A 15,076-nucleotide genomic window follows, 5' to 3' on the forward strand; every position below is an offset into this window, starting at 1 on the left:
TTGAGGTTTTGAAATATTTGTAGTGGACAATGGTGAACAGTCAAAGAACAAGAAAAACACTAGCAAAACGTGGAATAAATCAATACAGCACTTTTTCATCCAGACCGATTAAAGGGGTCATATGACGTTGCTAAAAACCACATTATTTTTTGTATTTTTGTAATGCAAAGTGTTTATGCGGTTTAAGGTAAAAAAAAAAACACATTATTTTCCATACAATGTACATTATTGTTGCTCCTCTTCGCCCCGACTTCTGAAACGCGTACATTTTTACAAAAACTCATTGTGCTGAAAAGCTATGTGTGCTCTGATTGGCCAGCTATCCAGTGCGTTGTGATTGGCTGAATACCTCAAGCTGATGACGGAAATGTTACGACCTTTAACATACTGTGATGCCATGTCCCGGTGCGACAAGACAGAACCAATAAAACCCATTACAAACGAGGCATTTGTTGCATCCAGTGGGGACATAATTATGGATTATAATAGCTTATACTGTCTTTTTACGCCCTGTGTTGCGCATCGTGCCGCTTAAACATAAAACCATGTCTGCATTTGTGGTCAGAGAAATGTCAAACAACAAGTGCTATTCTACACTGCTCAAAACTCATATTTGAATCATCAGTGGCAAATTCTTTAAATATGAAAACTTACTTACAGGCTGTGAGTCAGAAGCACCTGACTATCCTCGCAAAGTTGGAATTGCCCCACTTTATGGAAACAGCCTTTGTGTACAGACATCATTGTAGGCTACTCTGCGGGTTCACGAAACAGTCCTCTGTAAGCTGGACACATCTAAATATTTTTTGGTTGAACTGTTCTGGAATAGTGTTTTAAATACAACTTAACTGATTTTTAGTTGTGTCCTCTTTTGGAAGACCAAACAACAGTTTTGCATGGCAGTGGCAACAGCAACAATACTTCTGCAAGAATCAAAGTTACATGTGTACACAAAGTTTACATTTGGGTGGTGTTATGCAAATCTTTCCATACAGTGATGAAGACATGTGGAGGAGTGTTTAAACAAGGTGTTTTAAGAGGGTGTGGTCGAGTCTTAACTTTTATAAAGAATATCTCTTTGGATTTGAGACTTTAGTCTTTGCCACTTATGCTGGGTATACACCAAAATATTTTTTTTTACATCTTATAAGATTTTCAAAATGTGATAGACCACAAACATGAGGATAAAAAATCCTAGATTTAATCCTAGGTTTTGCTCCTATAGTGTGTGGTGTGCCCTGATGTGACAAAGACAGCACACCACACACAAACAGATTTTCAACCAGAGTCTCGACTGTGAACACAGTCTCACGATACTTCATAATAAGCATGGCGGGCGATATGCAGGAAGAAATTACAGTGATAGTGTTTGGAATGATTTTCACAGAAAATACACGACATAAACATTTGTGCTGTTGCCACAAATGAACAAACTGATCCTCCATCTCTGCTGTCCATATCAATTTTTTACTTTGTGCTGTGCCATGACTGCTTCCATCTTCCATCATCTCACTTTCTGATTGGATATTGTTTAGTTTCATGTGATAATCTCCAGAGCGTGCGTGCGTTTGTCCTCGGGGTTCCCCCCACACATCAGGATTTTTGATCGTAAAAATATTAAACAAGTTGAATATTTACGATTTGTGATCGGGGCAGCTCCAAAGTTCTTCCTATCAGGTTTAGACACTCTTTTTCAGTATTCAGTACAGATACCAGTGAAAATCCACGGTTCTCGGTACCAATTTCGGTACCAAAGTATAACATAAAATATGCTAATTAAAAAAAAAAAAACGTTTTATCACTAAAAATAAAACCAATGGCATTCTTTATACTTATTTACAATTGTGTTTAAAGTGTGTTTTTCTATAAGTAATATAATTATGAAAAACAGTAAACATGTTTCACTCAAATTTAATTTGTCTTTTAATTGATGAAATGTAAACACATTTCATTTTTTGGTAAATAAAGTGGATTTGCTATTAAAATTAAAACATGGAAAAAATATTGTGTGATTTATTTAAAAAGTTTTATTAATTTTTTCAACAGTAGTAGCAGTATCAAATACATTCTACTAAATAATAGTAATATTTCTAGCACAATGCCTTTATGTAAACATTTACTTGTATTTTGACGGGCAACTTTTATTTTGACACTGGTTTTACTCAGATGAAACTGTAAAATCCTTTTGAAGTGACTCAGAACAGTTCTGGTGATGTTGTTTATGTATTTATGTCCTCATTGAGATGCTGAAATTACTGCAAGACTCATGCGCTCCAGTCTATGTAGTAAACAAACCCGCTCGTCTCTGTCATTCATTCATTCACACAGAACTTGCAGGATTCATATTTTAAACCAACTTTTGCGGCTTAACATTTACATATACTGGTCCATATGGAGATTTGATTAATTTATGCTAACTTTGACAAATTCCGTGACTGTCCATATTAAAATGTAAGTTTCATTTTCATGACTGGATTTAGATATTCCGTCCGCGTTTTCTGCTTTGCGGAAATCATAGCACTTTATGGGTCAAGAACCGGGCTGACCGTGTATTCGGTACCACCGGTACTTAAAGAAACCATGACATTTTAATTTTTTTAGTACCGACTTGGTACCGAAGTACTGGGTCTTTTGACAACACTGCCTCATACAAAAATCAGCCTGATTATCTTTTGTTGTGTACCCAGCATTAAGGGATCTTATCTATGGAAGAACAGTTTGTAACACTCCAAAGAGAAAGTACAACTTGAAACTGCATCATATAACCCAAATATAATATATTAAGATAGAATCTTATCTGGTCTTGAATGAAGAAGGAAAAAAAGTATCATCTCAGTAATCGCATCATGGAAAGCACACACATGAACCTTTAGGAATTAGCTCTTATGATGCTTACCATGGTTGTTTTCATTACATGCACATGAAAAAGGTATTCCTCTAGCTGTGTTTTTGTTTGTGTGTATTAATATAGAGAGCGCAAATGCAAATACTGGTGTCACCATCAATAAATGCCTCCATATACCTGATCTAGATTTCAAATGGGGAGGCTCATTCAGTCGATGCTCCCAGCCTCGCAAACAGATAAATATGCCCATATGAATGAACAGCGAAATTGTTCTGACCTCTCGATAGGAAAGGACAAACTGATGCGCCCAAATCAGTCATGGCCCAGATCCAATTACATGTTTTATGAATGTGAGGTATGAGTCGGGAATGTTAATTCAAACTCAGGTCAAACCAAGGGGCAGCGAAGCCATTTGGTCTAGCCTCACCGCATCATAAGAGCTGAACAATTGCCTCCACAGCCAATGGCTGTTTCTTCAGCGGTGGATGCTTTTGAGCCTGTGGACTTTAAGACAATACAGTTGAAACAGTGGATGTGCATCATAGAAGAATTCTATTCTATTCATTTTTCCGCCACAATTTAGGAAGTAGTGGAAGTGACGTTTTTAAAAACTTTTTGGATAAAATGCTGGATAAATGACTCCTTTGTGTTGCTAATGGCAATTTCATAGGTAGCATTTTCTGCATCCTAAATAGAATAAATTTTATTTTCACACTTTTGGCATCATTTTACAAAGTTATACATTTAAAATGACAGAAAATATGTAAATGTAATAAATATTTTCTCATTTTATTGGTTTAAAGATGCTCTTCATCTAAACCATAGTCTCCCTGGTAAACAAATACACTGATTTAAACAAACAAGCAAAATTGTATTAATTAAAGGCAAGGTAGGTAAAAAATGTATAAAAAACTTTTTTTCCAAATTTGTTTAAACTTTATTTCTATGTCAATACATAATTAAAATGTAAGTACTCTGAAAAAAGAAAGTATAAAAATCGAGTGTCTGTAGACCTCTCACGACTGTTTTAAAGACAGCTCATTATTTCCATTCACTCCACCCCCTCCCTTCTCCTGATATTAACTCGCGTTTTATTTCTTTGTTTATCCAACGACTTTTTGTTCATTGCCTTTTCTTGTACTGCTACTGTCTTCCTTTTTTTTGCCTGGTTTGCCTTCACTAACTGCATAGGCCGGTACTGTGAATTTTACTTGCTGTTTCTCTGCCATTGTTTTGGTATTCCTAGGATCCGTGCCTCTTGAATTCCTCAAATCAAATGTGCGCGCGCAAGTGGGCGGGTCATGTGTGGCAAAAGGGTGGTTGCCATGGTTGCGAGAGAGTGACAGTCGCCTAAGCCAATCCTATGTTTCGTCCCGAATGGAAATAATGAGCTGTGTTTAATACAGATAAAACGGTCTAGAGTCACTCGATTTTTATACTCTCTTTATCAGAGTACTTACATTTTAATTATGCATTGATATATATAGAAAGTTTAATCAAATTTGGAAGAAAGTTGTTTATAAATTTTTTACCTACCCTGCCTTTAATTAAGGGCAAAATTGTTTATTGTGGTGAAAATAACTGAGACAGCTATAATTTTTACATTAATATAAATCACACAATAAATATTTCAATTGTTATACTTTATGTATGTTATTATTATTTGTATACTAAATTCCATTGTTTTTATTTTCAGAAAGTCTGCAATGTAAAAAAAAAATTCCGATCCGTGATAATGTCAACAGGAAAACTTGTTAATTGGTTAAGGGTATCTATAGATACTGTGAATAACGGTAATTCTACAGTAAAACACTGTAAAACTGAATTTTTTTTTTTTAAATTAACGTTTATTGCATTGTTCAGGATACTGCAAGTAATACTGAAATATCACTGTATACACCTTCCATATTTAAGTATTTCCCACCTCAGCTTGTGGAAGAGCTGTTGTGTGTTTGTGAACTTTGGTTCATCATGTGACATTCACCTCCTGTTTTTGGTGGTTGTCAGTGTATTACAGTAGTACAGAACATATATTAGTAATTCAAATGGTTGGTATACATATATCAGTTATTGAAATACCCTTTTTTTGCTGTAAATTTAAGTCAAGACTGCTATTGCTACCGTATTTTTTATGGTTAACTTCTGGCAACCACAGCTGCTGGTATTTTACAATAAATGTCAGATTTATATATATATATATATATATATATATATATATATATATATATATATATATATATATACACAGTATGGTATCTATAATATCAAAGTTGTTATAATAATAGAAAAGTTAGTGAAAAGTTTTGATGTGAAAAAGGCTGAAAACTATTAACTTTAATAAAAAACAACCCCTGGGGCGTAAGTGACTAAATATGATAAAAACACTGGGCTTTAAAGAAAACTGGGCAAATAAGATACAGTCACAATTTCAGATTGCTGTCCGAGAAGTGTGCAGAGAAATCAGAATAAATACCTACAAACATGGGAAAATTAACCACCCTGTACCTGAATTCTCTTTCAGAACTCAGATGACCTGCTGGTGGCTTCAGCCGAATGTCCCAGTGATGATGAGGATCTAGAGGAGTGTGAGCCTGGCACTGGTGAGTACAAAACACACACAGCAGCACTGAGGCCATACAGGCCCACACAAGCTCCAAACGCTCACATGCAGCATAAACATCAGATCAAAAAAAAAAAAATTTCATTTTTTTTTTATTACGCAGTGGATTTTAATGACTGGCTGATATGTAGTGCAGTTCTGTAGATAATTCCTAATTCTAATTCCAGCAAGAGCTTCCATTTTTCATTTTTTGTCAATTTTCAATACTGTTAAGTATCTTGTGTGTTCAGTAAAAACCATGTTTTACATGTAAAATGAAACAGTTGCAAATATTCAGGAAATAGCTTAAGTTTGATCTAAAATATGGTGTCAATTTTAATTTGTGTTCCTATGTGAATTATGTTTATAATGTTTTTCTGCTAGCACTCTTCCCTCATATTAACCCCATAGATGCTATAAACAAAGAAGTATACTTTGGAGCTCATCAGGTCATTTAGGAACTAAATTATGAGCTGATCTGAGTTTAGACTAAGTGTTATATTGCTTAAAGGATGGCCTTCTACCATCTGGGCTATTCATAATGCTGAGTGGCCATTCCACTCCATCATTAGGTTCTGCATTGAGCAGTCATATATCAGTAAAATAGCTGTGACGTCAAACCGTGTTGCATGGAATTATTACTCTGTGCTCAGCTATTTCTCTTGTGATTGTGCGTTATGTTGCAATCATTCAGTGTCGTTGAGTGGTTGAGTTGTTTCTGATGGCCCATCTGGAAAATCAGCTGTTGCTGTTTGACATTTGTCCGAGCCTTTGGTTTCATTTCAGATTATTTTAGTTTAATGAAATGTTGGAACATTAAACACATTAACCCGGACATTTCTTATTAAATAATTGCTACAACAGCCCTATTTATTGGCTCTGTCTCAAAATCTGGTCAGCTGCACGCCTCGCTCGTTTGTGCGTCATTTGTGCAATCTTGTGCAAAACCGTACAACATTTAAAAATAAATAATTTTACCAATTATTTAAAGTATAACTTTTTTTGTTTCATAGATAAGGCCATCCCATAATGTGATGTGATAAGCTCAATTCCAAGTTAAAATTAAAGTTATCTTTTTTCCCTCAATTATTAAAGACATGATGACATCATTATCATTAAGGAGTTTGTGGTTGGGAAGACATTTCATGTTTTTGTATTTATTGATGAAAATATAGTATTTATTTGATAATGGTATTTATTTGCAAAAAAATGAAGTAAATGTAGTAATAATTGATAAAAAAAAAGAGTAAGTAATACGTAATCTTTTTACTGTTAAAAATAAAAAATAAAAATCTAGAATTTAGTTTGATGCTGTGAATGAAGTTAAAGTTTTCAGCAGCCATTACTCCACTTTTAAATGAACCATTCACTCATTCAAAAAAAAGCTTATTTGAGACAGAAATCTTTCCTAAAAGTGTATATGGCTTTACTACATATTTAACACTTTTGATCAGTTAAATATGTCCTTGGTGGATAAAACACAAAAATAAGAAATAAAACTTACTGACCCCAAACATTTGAAAAGTAGGGTGTATAATTAAAATGTTTTTTGGCTGTCTGTGTGCTTTATATTCAGTTTATCAGCTTAAACACATGCCAACATCAGAATCAGAAGTTTCTGCCTTAAAAGAGCCTCTCAGATCTCATATCTGTCAAATCCACTCATGAGATTTAATTTTGTTTGTAATAAGATTTATATAGACAATTCCCTATATAGCATTACACAGAAATCAGCTAACTAGGTTTTGAGACACAGCATTTAACTTATTACACAATGCGCATATGCTGAGGATTTAATCATTGCATAGTGAAATCTGTCAAATTAACGCCTAGAGCACAGATGGGTGTCTAAGAGTTTAAAGGGGAGAACATTTGTGCTTTTAAAGGGACCATCTTACACACCTTTGTTTTTTGTAATTTGCTTTTTTTCCATGCAAAAATCATGCGGCCTATTTGTTGATGTAAGTGACCCAAACTCCATAGTTTGCTATCTTGTTTAACCAAAGAAGAGCCAAGAGCTATTCAAGATATGAGTTGGATCTGTTTTAGATGTTAATGTAGCGATCTAGACATGTTAATGTTAGTCATTGTTTGAGTAGGTTTAGAAAATACTGTAGCAATGTGAATGTAAAGTAGTGTGTGTAGAATCTGTCTTAAAATAAATTGCACAGAATAGAATTCTAATTGTATTATTACTAGAGTGCGCGTGTATGTGCATGTAGACCTTCTCGAGTCCTTGCTAATTGTTCTTTCTCCTCTCTCATCCCAGGAGGTGAACTTGTGTTGCCCATAATTACCGTGGACACCCAAGACCCCCTTCCCATAGCCACCCGTTACCCTGCCATCCCCGCCCCTCCCACATCCCTGACCCCTCTCCAAACCACCAAAGAGTCCCTTGTCCTGTCTGACCCCCGCCCTCCATGCCCTCCGGACCAGGAGGATTGCGGTGACCCCATGGAGGTATCGGCCTTCGGCTCCGGAGAAATGACGGAGTCCGATGACGAGGACTTTTACAAAAACTCCCCCATGGTCACAGACAGGACGGTCCTACCGCCGCCCCCCGCTGTGGGCAAGAGCGGAGGGCAGAGCCCAGGTGACCACCGCCCTCCCATCCCCGGCCCCACCACTCACCCCAACCAGCTTCACATCCCCGCAGGCAAAATGAACACCCGTGACCAGGTGCTCCTGCCGCCTGCCCCGTCCTCCCGCCACACTCCAGGGTTAACCTACCCGCCTGGTTTCCCCCATGTCCCCACAGCTCACCCCACCGACCTGATGGAGAAGGGCCACCCGGGCGCCGTGGAGGTAATCAGGGAGTCCAGCAGCACCACAGGCATGGTGGTGGGCATCGTTGCGGCTGCCGCCCTCTGCATCCTCATCCTCCTTTACGCCATGTACAAGTACCGCAACCGAGACGAAGGTTCTTATCAGGTGGACCAGAGCCGCAATTCGGGATCCGAAAGCAACGGCGCCGTGGTCAAAGAGAAGACGGCGAGCACGACCGCCGCCGTCGCAAAGACGACCACCAAGGGCAAGAAGAATAAAGACAAGGAGTACTACGTCTGAGAGAGACAGAGGAGGAGGTTTACAGACAGGAAGTGTGCTGAGGATTTCAAACCTTCAAATCACCTCCTCTGCATCCTCGAACATTTAAGCCACACAATCTTCTGTTTACTTCTCCAAACGTTTTTCTGCCACCGAAAGTAAGGGAATGAGGAGGAAGGAACACTGAGCGATAGCTCCTCCTTTCATTTCTGTCTTGCGAAGCCTTTGTTGTATGTAATTTTATCGCTATCATGTCTAAAGAAAATCTTCCATTACATTCCAAATGATGTAATGCCCTCTTTGCGATTAAAAATTTATGTTTCGCGTGGTCCGGGTCTCCACGGGAGAGAAACAAAACACCATGGACAGGGAGAGAAAACCCGCCGGTTTAACAGATGCCTCCACCACACATGAGCTTTTGGTGCTATTCTTGAACGTTTGTTTAATATTATCTTCACAGAGTTATGAAATCGAGATCTTCAACGAGACGTTCGCTGGCCCTCGTTGTAATAATTCATGAAGGACTGAAGCGATTGTGTTAGTTATTTGCACGAGACAAGCAGATGCTCCCATCAGATCTTGTGGAGATGTTAAATCTGACACCTTTTTTCGAAGGGAAAAAAACGTGTTCGGTTGGAAAGGCGGCGGATAACATCACATCTTCTGTCTCGTTCTCTGATGGAGCCGAAGAGTTTGAATTCATTTCCACCCTGGTACCCTTTGTCAGTATAGAAATTAGGATTTATCTCTCTCCGCCATAAAACCCATGAATTTAATTCTTTCTTTAGTGTTTATCCACCATGGTTTTCTAAACCCGTCCTCGCTTAGACAGCAACACCTCCACCAGCAGGTGTAGAAGAGCTCAGAAGGTTGTTAGAACTTAAAAAGGCGAATGAAAGGCATTCAGTAGGCATATCTGTCTCTCTCTCTCTCTCTCTCTCTCTCCATGGTGCCAGAACATTGTGATCTGTTGGGCTACTAATTGAGTTCCATGCATGATGTATTCACATTCAGCTTTCCATGGGGTTTTTTTGGTATGAAAAACATGAAGTTGATAACTCTCATCTCACCCGGAGGGATTCATAGCACCATGGGCGAGCACGACGCAGACAAAAGAGACCTCAGAAAGTGGGACTGTCCTGAACTGAACATCAGCTTGGACAAAAGATGTTGTATCTATGTAAATACAGGACATCGCTGAAAATGTTTCAGGAGACAGGTTTGTGTGTATCGTGCATACGGTTCGTCTGCGTATGTGCGTGTGCGCTTGTGTGTGTGTGTGTGTGAGTGTTTGTCCTCGTTCGTCCTCCGGCATGAGAAAGATATACGCAAGACTACGAGAACTCTTTCTCTTGCCTCCTGTATTCTCTATGGTGTGAAACTACAGCCCAATACCCATCCGAATGAGACTACAGACAGTGAAACAAACAGGATAAAGAGAATGGAGACAAAATCATATTTTGAGAACTGTGTGATGTCTCTTCTAGGAGGGAAAAAAAGGAACTCGTTCTCATTGGGATGCCAGCTCACCACCTCCCAAACTTTAAAAGAAAGTGAAAAGGAGCGAACTGACAAGACTTTTATGGATAAAGCAGCACAACCTTGTGTCCAGACTTTTGTATTTAAGGACACCTCCTGGAAAGGAGGGAAAAAGGAAGAAAAAAAATACAGTATACTGTCTAGATATTTCTTACATTTGAAAATATGTTTTTCCTGAATTGACATTCCTTGTTATAACAAAGCAGTTTTTGTTTAGTCCTTTCTCTGCAAATGAAAAAAATAAATAAATAATGTTATTCACAATAGATATTAATTCAGTTACACAAAGTGATTTTCAAAAGTGAAATTCTGGGGTGAGGGGGTGAATAATGTTTTAGGATTTTATTGAATTTGGTAAAAAAAAAAAAAAAAAAAAATGAAGCATTACACCTAGCCATGCCTCCATTTTACATTTGGGTTTTTTGTTAAGTCATTGACAGGGCTTTTTTTTTCTGTTTGTGTTTTCGTTTTGTTTGTTCTTTTAAGATATAATTGTCATTTACCTATGCTGGTCAAAGTATATTCCCGTTCTTAATGTAATTGTAAAGTGTTACTGTGAGATGAAATCTAAATATGTGTACATTGACAGAGGGAAAAATACACTTGGTTCTATACTTCGTACTGATTTGGTCAGTGTGGTCTCTTTTATTTATCCACTGTAAGAACTCTGACGCTGTGCAGTCAAGCCCTTGTCTTACATGGCAGTTTCATCATCTGGTCTTATATATTGATGTGTTCCTACTCCAGAAGATTCCACATACTGTTAATACAAAGAAGTCTTTAGATTCCTCTACTGTCACAACTGCTCAGATCTAGGTTGTCGGGCCTCTAAACAACACTCTTCCTCTATGGTCTTGAAGGGAATGCGGCCCCCACATTTTCTTTCTCCTCATTCTGCACGCATTGTATATTATATGCTCATGAGGTACTTGTTTCCGAGCTAACTATACGCACTGCAGTACAGATGGAGCTATTTAAAGGCTAGAGCTAAAAGCATGCTTATGGAGAGCAGTTTCCTGGAATAAGAGGCAGCTTGAATTTGGAAAAGATTCAGACTGATAAGGCTATATTTGGAACGAGCCTTTAAAAGCTGTGTAGTGTTGATTGCTTTCAAATGATGAAAGCTGGCCGTGACACACTTCTGTTTTCGTCATTATTCTGGGTCTATTGTAAATCGAGTGGAGTAAATTGCATTTGGTCAGTATGTACAGAATACACTTAAGTACAGCATTTAGTTAAATGGGTGTTTTCATTTAGTCAGTAGTTGTGGTTTCAATTATATTCTAGCAAATGCAAAACTGAAGTACCAATTCTGCCTACTATGAAATGGATGATTACATGAAAATCAAAATGATGAAAACAAATAGATGCGAAGTTTACATATATATATTATGTACTGTAGGCCTTGTGACCTGAAGTGTTTTGTGTTGTCAGAGAATAGCACAATATTACTACAAACAATTGTTTATACAAAATATCAATATATATTAAATTATATATGTGTATATATAAAAATACAATGAGTGTATTCTGGTAGATCTATGGTAGATTGCATGAAAATCAAAAGGATAACGCCGTAAATGCTTAACTTAATATGACATAATGACATCATGTCACAGCTGATAGGTTCTCTCCTGTATCAGTAGCCAATGAGCTCTCTGCTCAACATTCAAATGCTTGGATAGTGTTGGCTGTAGCAGTAGCAGAGCACTTTAGTAACCCTCCACCTTCCCCAGCTCCACCTGTATAGATCTGTTACAGGGTGATTCATATACTGTATGTTATATGTGCAGCAGCAATATTTCTTACATGCTCACAGCTGCATGTTGTGGATGTATTGGAAGTAGCCACTCTCAGTACTATCTCGGATCTATTCCACCAAGACCAAATACATTAACATTGTCAGGTCAACAAGGCAGTAACAATTTAAACAAAAGATTTTAATTTTGAACTTATTCCTTTTAATTAACTTTTAACTATTTCTGCTTTTTTTCTGATCATCAAATCAAAAGTTGGTAAATATTTTTACGCCTTAAAAGATCCCATGGATCATTTTTTCAGGACATTTCAAGTCTTATTTTGATGTTACAAAGTTGTTATCTAACTTTGAGAGTTGTTTACTTCCTTTTTTTAAATGAGTCTTTCCATACACATTCAGACTGATTTGCAAAGGCAAGATTTTCACATGAACCTATGACAGCCGATTAAAAGAAGTCATATCCATTCATATCACGATGGAGGCAATGCCTCCTACATAACTTTCCCCATTCATTCTCAATGAACCCCCCCTAAACCCACCACACGCTTTAGGAGGCCTGTTAAAACTCAATGGGCTTAGGGGAGGCTGTAACCTTATACTCGCTGGTATCGCTGTTGGACAGTATTTCTTTATTAAAAACTAGTTATTTATACACATTTTAATGTTGCCATATTTTGTCATACTTGCATTTTTTTTTCTTTTTGTACTACAAATTTTTTTCTCATCCAGTTTTTTGTGGAGGCAATACCTCCCTTGCCTCCTCAGGGGAAACACCTGTATATATATATTGCATTAACAAGAGCTTGTTAGAGATTGAATGTTACAAGACAACTAATATCAAGACAGCCTTAAGGCATGTATTGATCAATAACTAGTGGGACAGAATTAGTGCTTTTCAAATAAAAAACACAAGCTTTGAAACTGAAAGCAAGGAAAGGTTACTCACTTATTGCTGCAGTTACTTTTTAAATGGTGATTCAACTTTCAAACCCACATTAGGAATGAGACAAAGAAAAAAAGACAAGGAAAACCTGTCAGCACATTCTGATGCCGTTCTACTCCACATCTTTCCAAACTCAACTCTGAGCCCTGAATTTGTGATTTGATGAATAATTTAGTACTTGCTTCCAATTTTCCTTCAAAGCAGAATGAACTCAAATGTTCACTTCTGCCAGTGCATCTGTCCTGCCAGAGGAAATGCATTAAGAGTACAAAAAAAAATCTTCCCAAATGTCACTGAAATGAGAGTGTTTGATAGGTAAGCAAGATTTGAAACTTTCTTTTGCTGTATTTGCTAAGAAGACTGTCATTTTATGCTCTTTGTTTTAAAAAAAAACCTTTAGGAATGGCAGAGAGACGAAGACCTAACAGACAAGTGAGCAGTAATGGGCAGCTGTGATGCCACTAGAATGAGAATGAAGCATCAACAGAAGGGCTCTGCGTTTAAAAAACTGGAGAAGCGTGAGACTGCCATCTGCTGTCTAAATCTTCTCATTCATCAATCTACATTTTAAAGAAACTTGCATTTTATACCAGTAACTATATAAATCAACCAATAAAACTCAATGTGATTTATTTAAAAAAATTAAATCCTGGCAGTGACTCCTCAGCATAATTCAAAACCATCAGCTCATCATTAGCTGCGCTTTTGTATAATGATGAAAAGCCTTCAAAGGTCAGATGAGTGGAAACACCATTGATCAACTTTGACAGTCCAATGTTAAATATAAGGCAGAATATGCAAAAGTGGGATGATTTTTTTTGGTAGATCTGTGATGGATAAAAGCTTTATACTCCTCAGGATTTTTATTTGGCTAATATATTTACTCTACTTTTCACTGTAACCGTTCAAGTGGGACAACAAAAGTGAGACTGTGATTTTAGGTTTATTGCAAATGTTTGTTGCAATTTAAGTAGATTATTACAAAAATCTTTAGGGCAGTTATGATAAAGTGATAAACTGTTACTGAAACTCCATTTCATATCAGCTTAAGGCACGTTTTAGGGACCTGCTATGGTTCAAGGTGGTCTACATTTACCAATTTGACTGGTCAGTATCAGCTCCATCTAATCCATCCGGGATCATGACCATAAATAACCAAAACGGTCCAACAATAAACAAGGTAAAATTAGGATGCCTCAGAATGATTACAAATATTTGAATGTTATTCATGTTAATATTATTAATAGTGTACAATATTTGTATTAGTGCTGTCAAACAATTAAATCAAAACAAAATAAGTTTATATTTATATATCAGCATGTACTGTGTATATTTATTTTGTATATATAAATACACATATATTTACATGTGTATATGTATATTTATATAATTATATTACCTATATATAAATATATTTAACATGTAAAAAAAAGTTAAATATATAAATTTATATATTTAAATTTATATATACATAATAAATATACACCGTAGGCTACACATAATATATAAACAACATTTTTATTTTGGATGCGATTAATCGAGATTAATCATTGGACAGCACTAATTCATATTCATGTTATTAGTATTAAGTCAAGTCAAGTCTGCTTTATTGTCAGTTCTTCCACATGTACAGTACATACATACAGAGAATTGAAATTGCGTTACCCTCAGACCTTTGTTGCATACAGATAACACTAACAGAAATAAAAATACAGATAGATACAGATAAAATCTAAAATACACTATACAAATATGGACATATATAAAAAAAATAAGTTTAATTAAATATATGCATTTAGCAAACGCTTTTATCCAAAGCAACTTGCATTGCATTCAAGCTAACAAATTTCTTCTAACATGTGTTCTCTGGGAGATAAACACTCAACGTTGCGCTTGCTAAAACAATGTGTCTACCACTTGAGCTACAGGAACACTAAGCTATTAAAAGCAGCGCAAGGCACATAGCAGAATCCATTACTGTATATCAGTATTATAATTAATCTAACCTTATTAAAGTGCTTAAAAAACATAATTTTTCATTACTAGGCCTAATTAAGTCATATTTATTGTAAATGCTATTTTTTATGTTTTTGAAGCTGGAATATTAAAATCAACTGCTTTTGAATTACCTATATCGACTCTCCCAGTTTCTGTTTGTAATGCCAACATAAATTACTCATTTAAATAGACGTTTATAGAAAATAACCATTTTAATGTAAAATTGAGCGCATCAATGAATGTAGGAGTGAAAGAGTGGCAACCTGACCAACATCAACTATAAAGGTCAAAGTGAAGACGGTCTGGACTGTCTGTAGATTGATGAATAAAATCAGTGATCTTGCTCTG

The 15,076-nt window shown here is 36.4% G+C and overlaps 1 protein-coding gene across 17 annotated transcripts in view; it reads left to right on the plus strand.

Moving 5' to 3' along the window:
• nrxn2a (neurexin 2a) overlaps positions 1 to 10,649 on the plus strand; it is a 339,692-nt gene extending 329,043 nt beyond the window's left edge. For 10 of the 17 annotated variants that reach the window (XM_052588900.1, XM_052588883.1, XM_052588884.1 and 7 more), the window contains 2 exons: positions 5,367 to 5,445; positions 7,714 to 10,649. In XM_052588900.1, the coding sequence (XP_052444860.1) occupies positions 5,367 to 5,445; positions 7,714 to 8,510 (876 nt within the window). In that variant the 3' untranslated portion in view covers positions 8,511 to 10,649. The remainder of the gene's footprint in view (positions 1 to 5,366; positions 5,446 to 7,713) is intronic. The other 7 variants (XM_052588890.1, XM_052588893.1, XM_052588894.1 and 4 more) reach the window with 1 other exon arrangement.
• Positions 10,650 to 15,076: the final 4,427 nt, after the last annotated feature.

Source organism: Carassius gibelio, chromosome B21, assembly GCF_023724105.1.
Source record: "Carassius gibelio isolate Cgi1373 ecotype wild population from Czech Republic chromosome B21, carGib1.2-hapl.c, whole genome shotgun sequence".
Taxonomy (NCBI): domain Eukaryota; kingdom Metazoa; phylum Chordata; class Actinopteri; order Cypriniformes; family Cyprinidae; genus Carassius; species Carassius gibelio.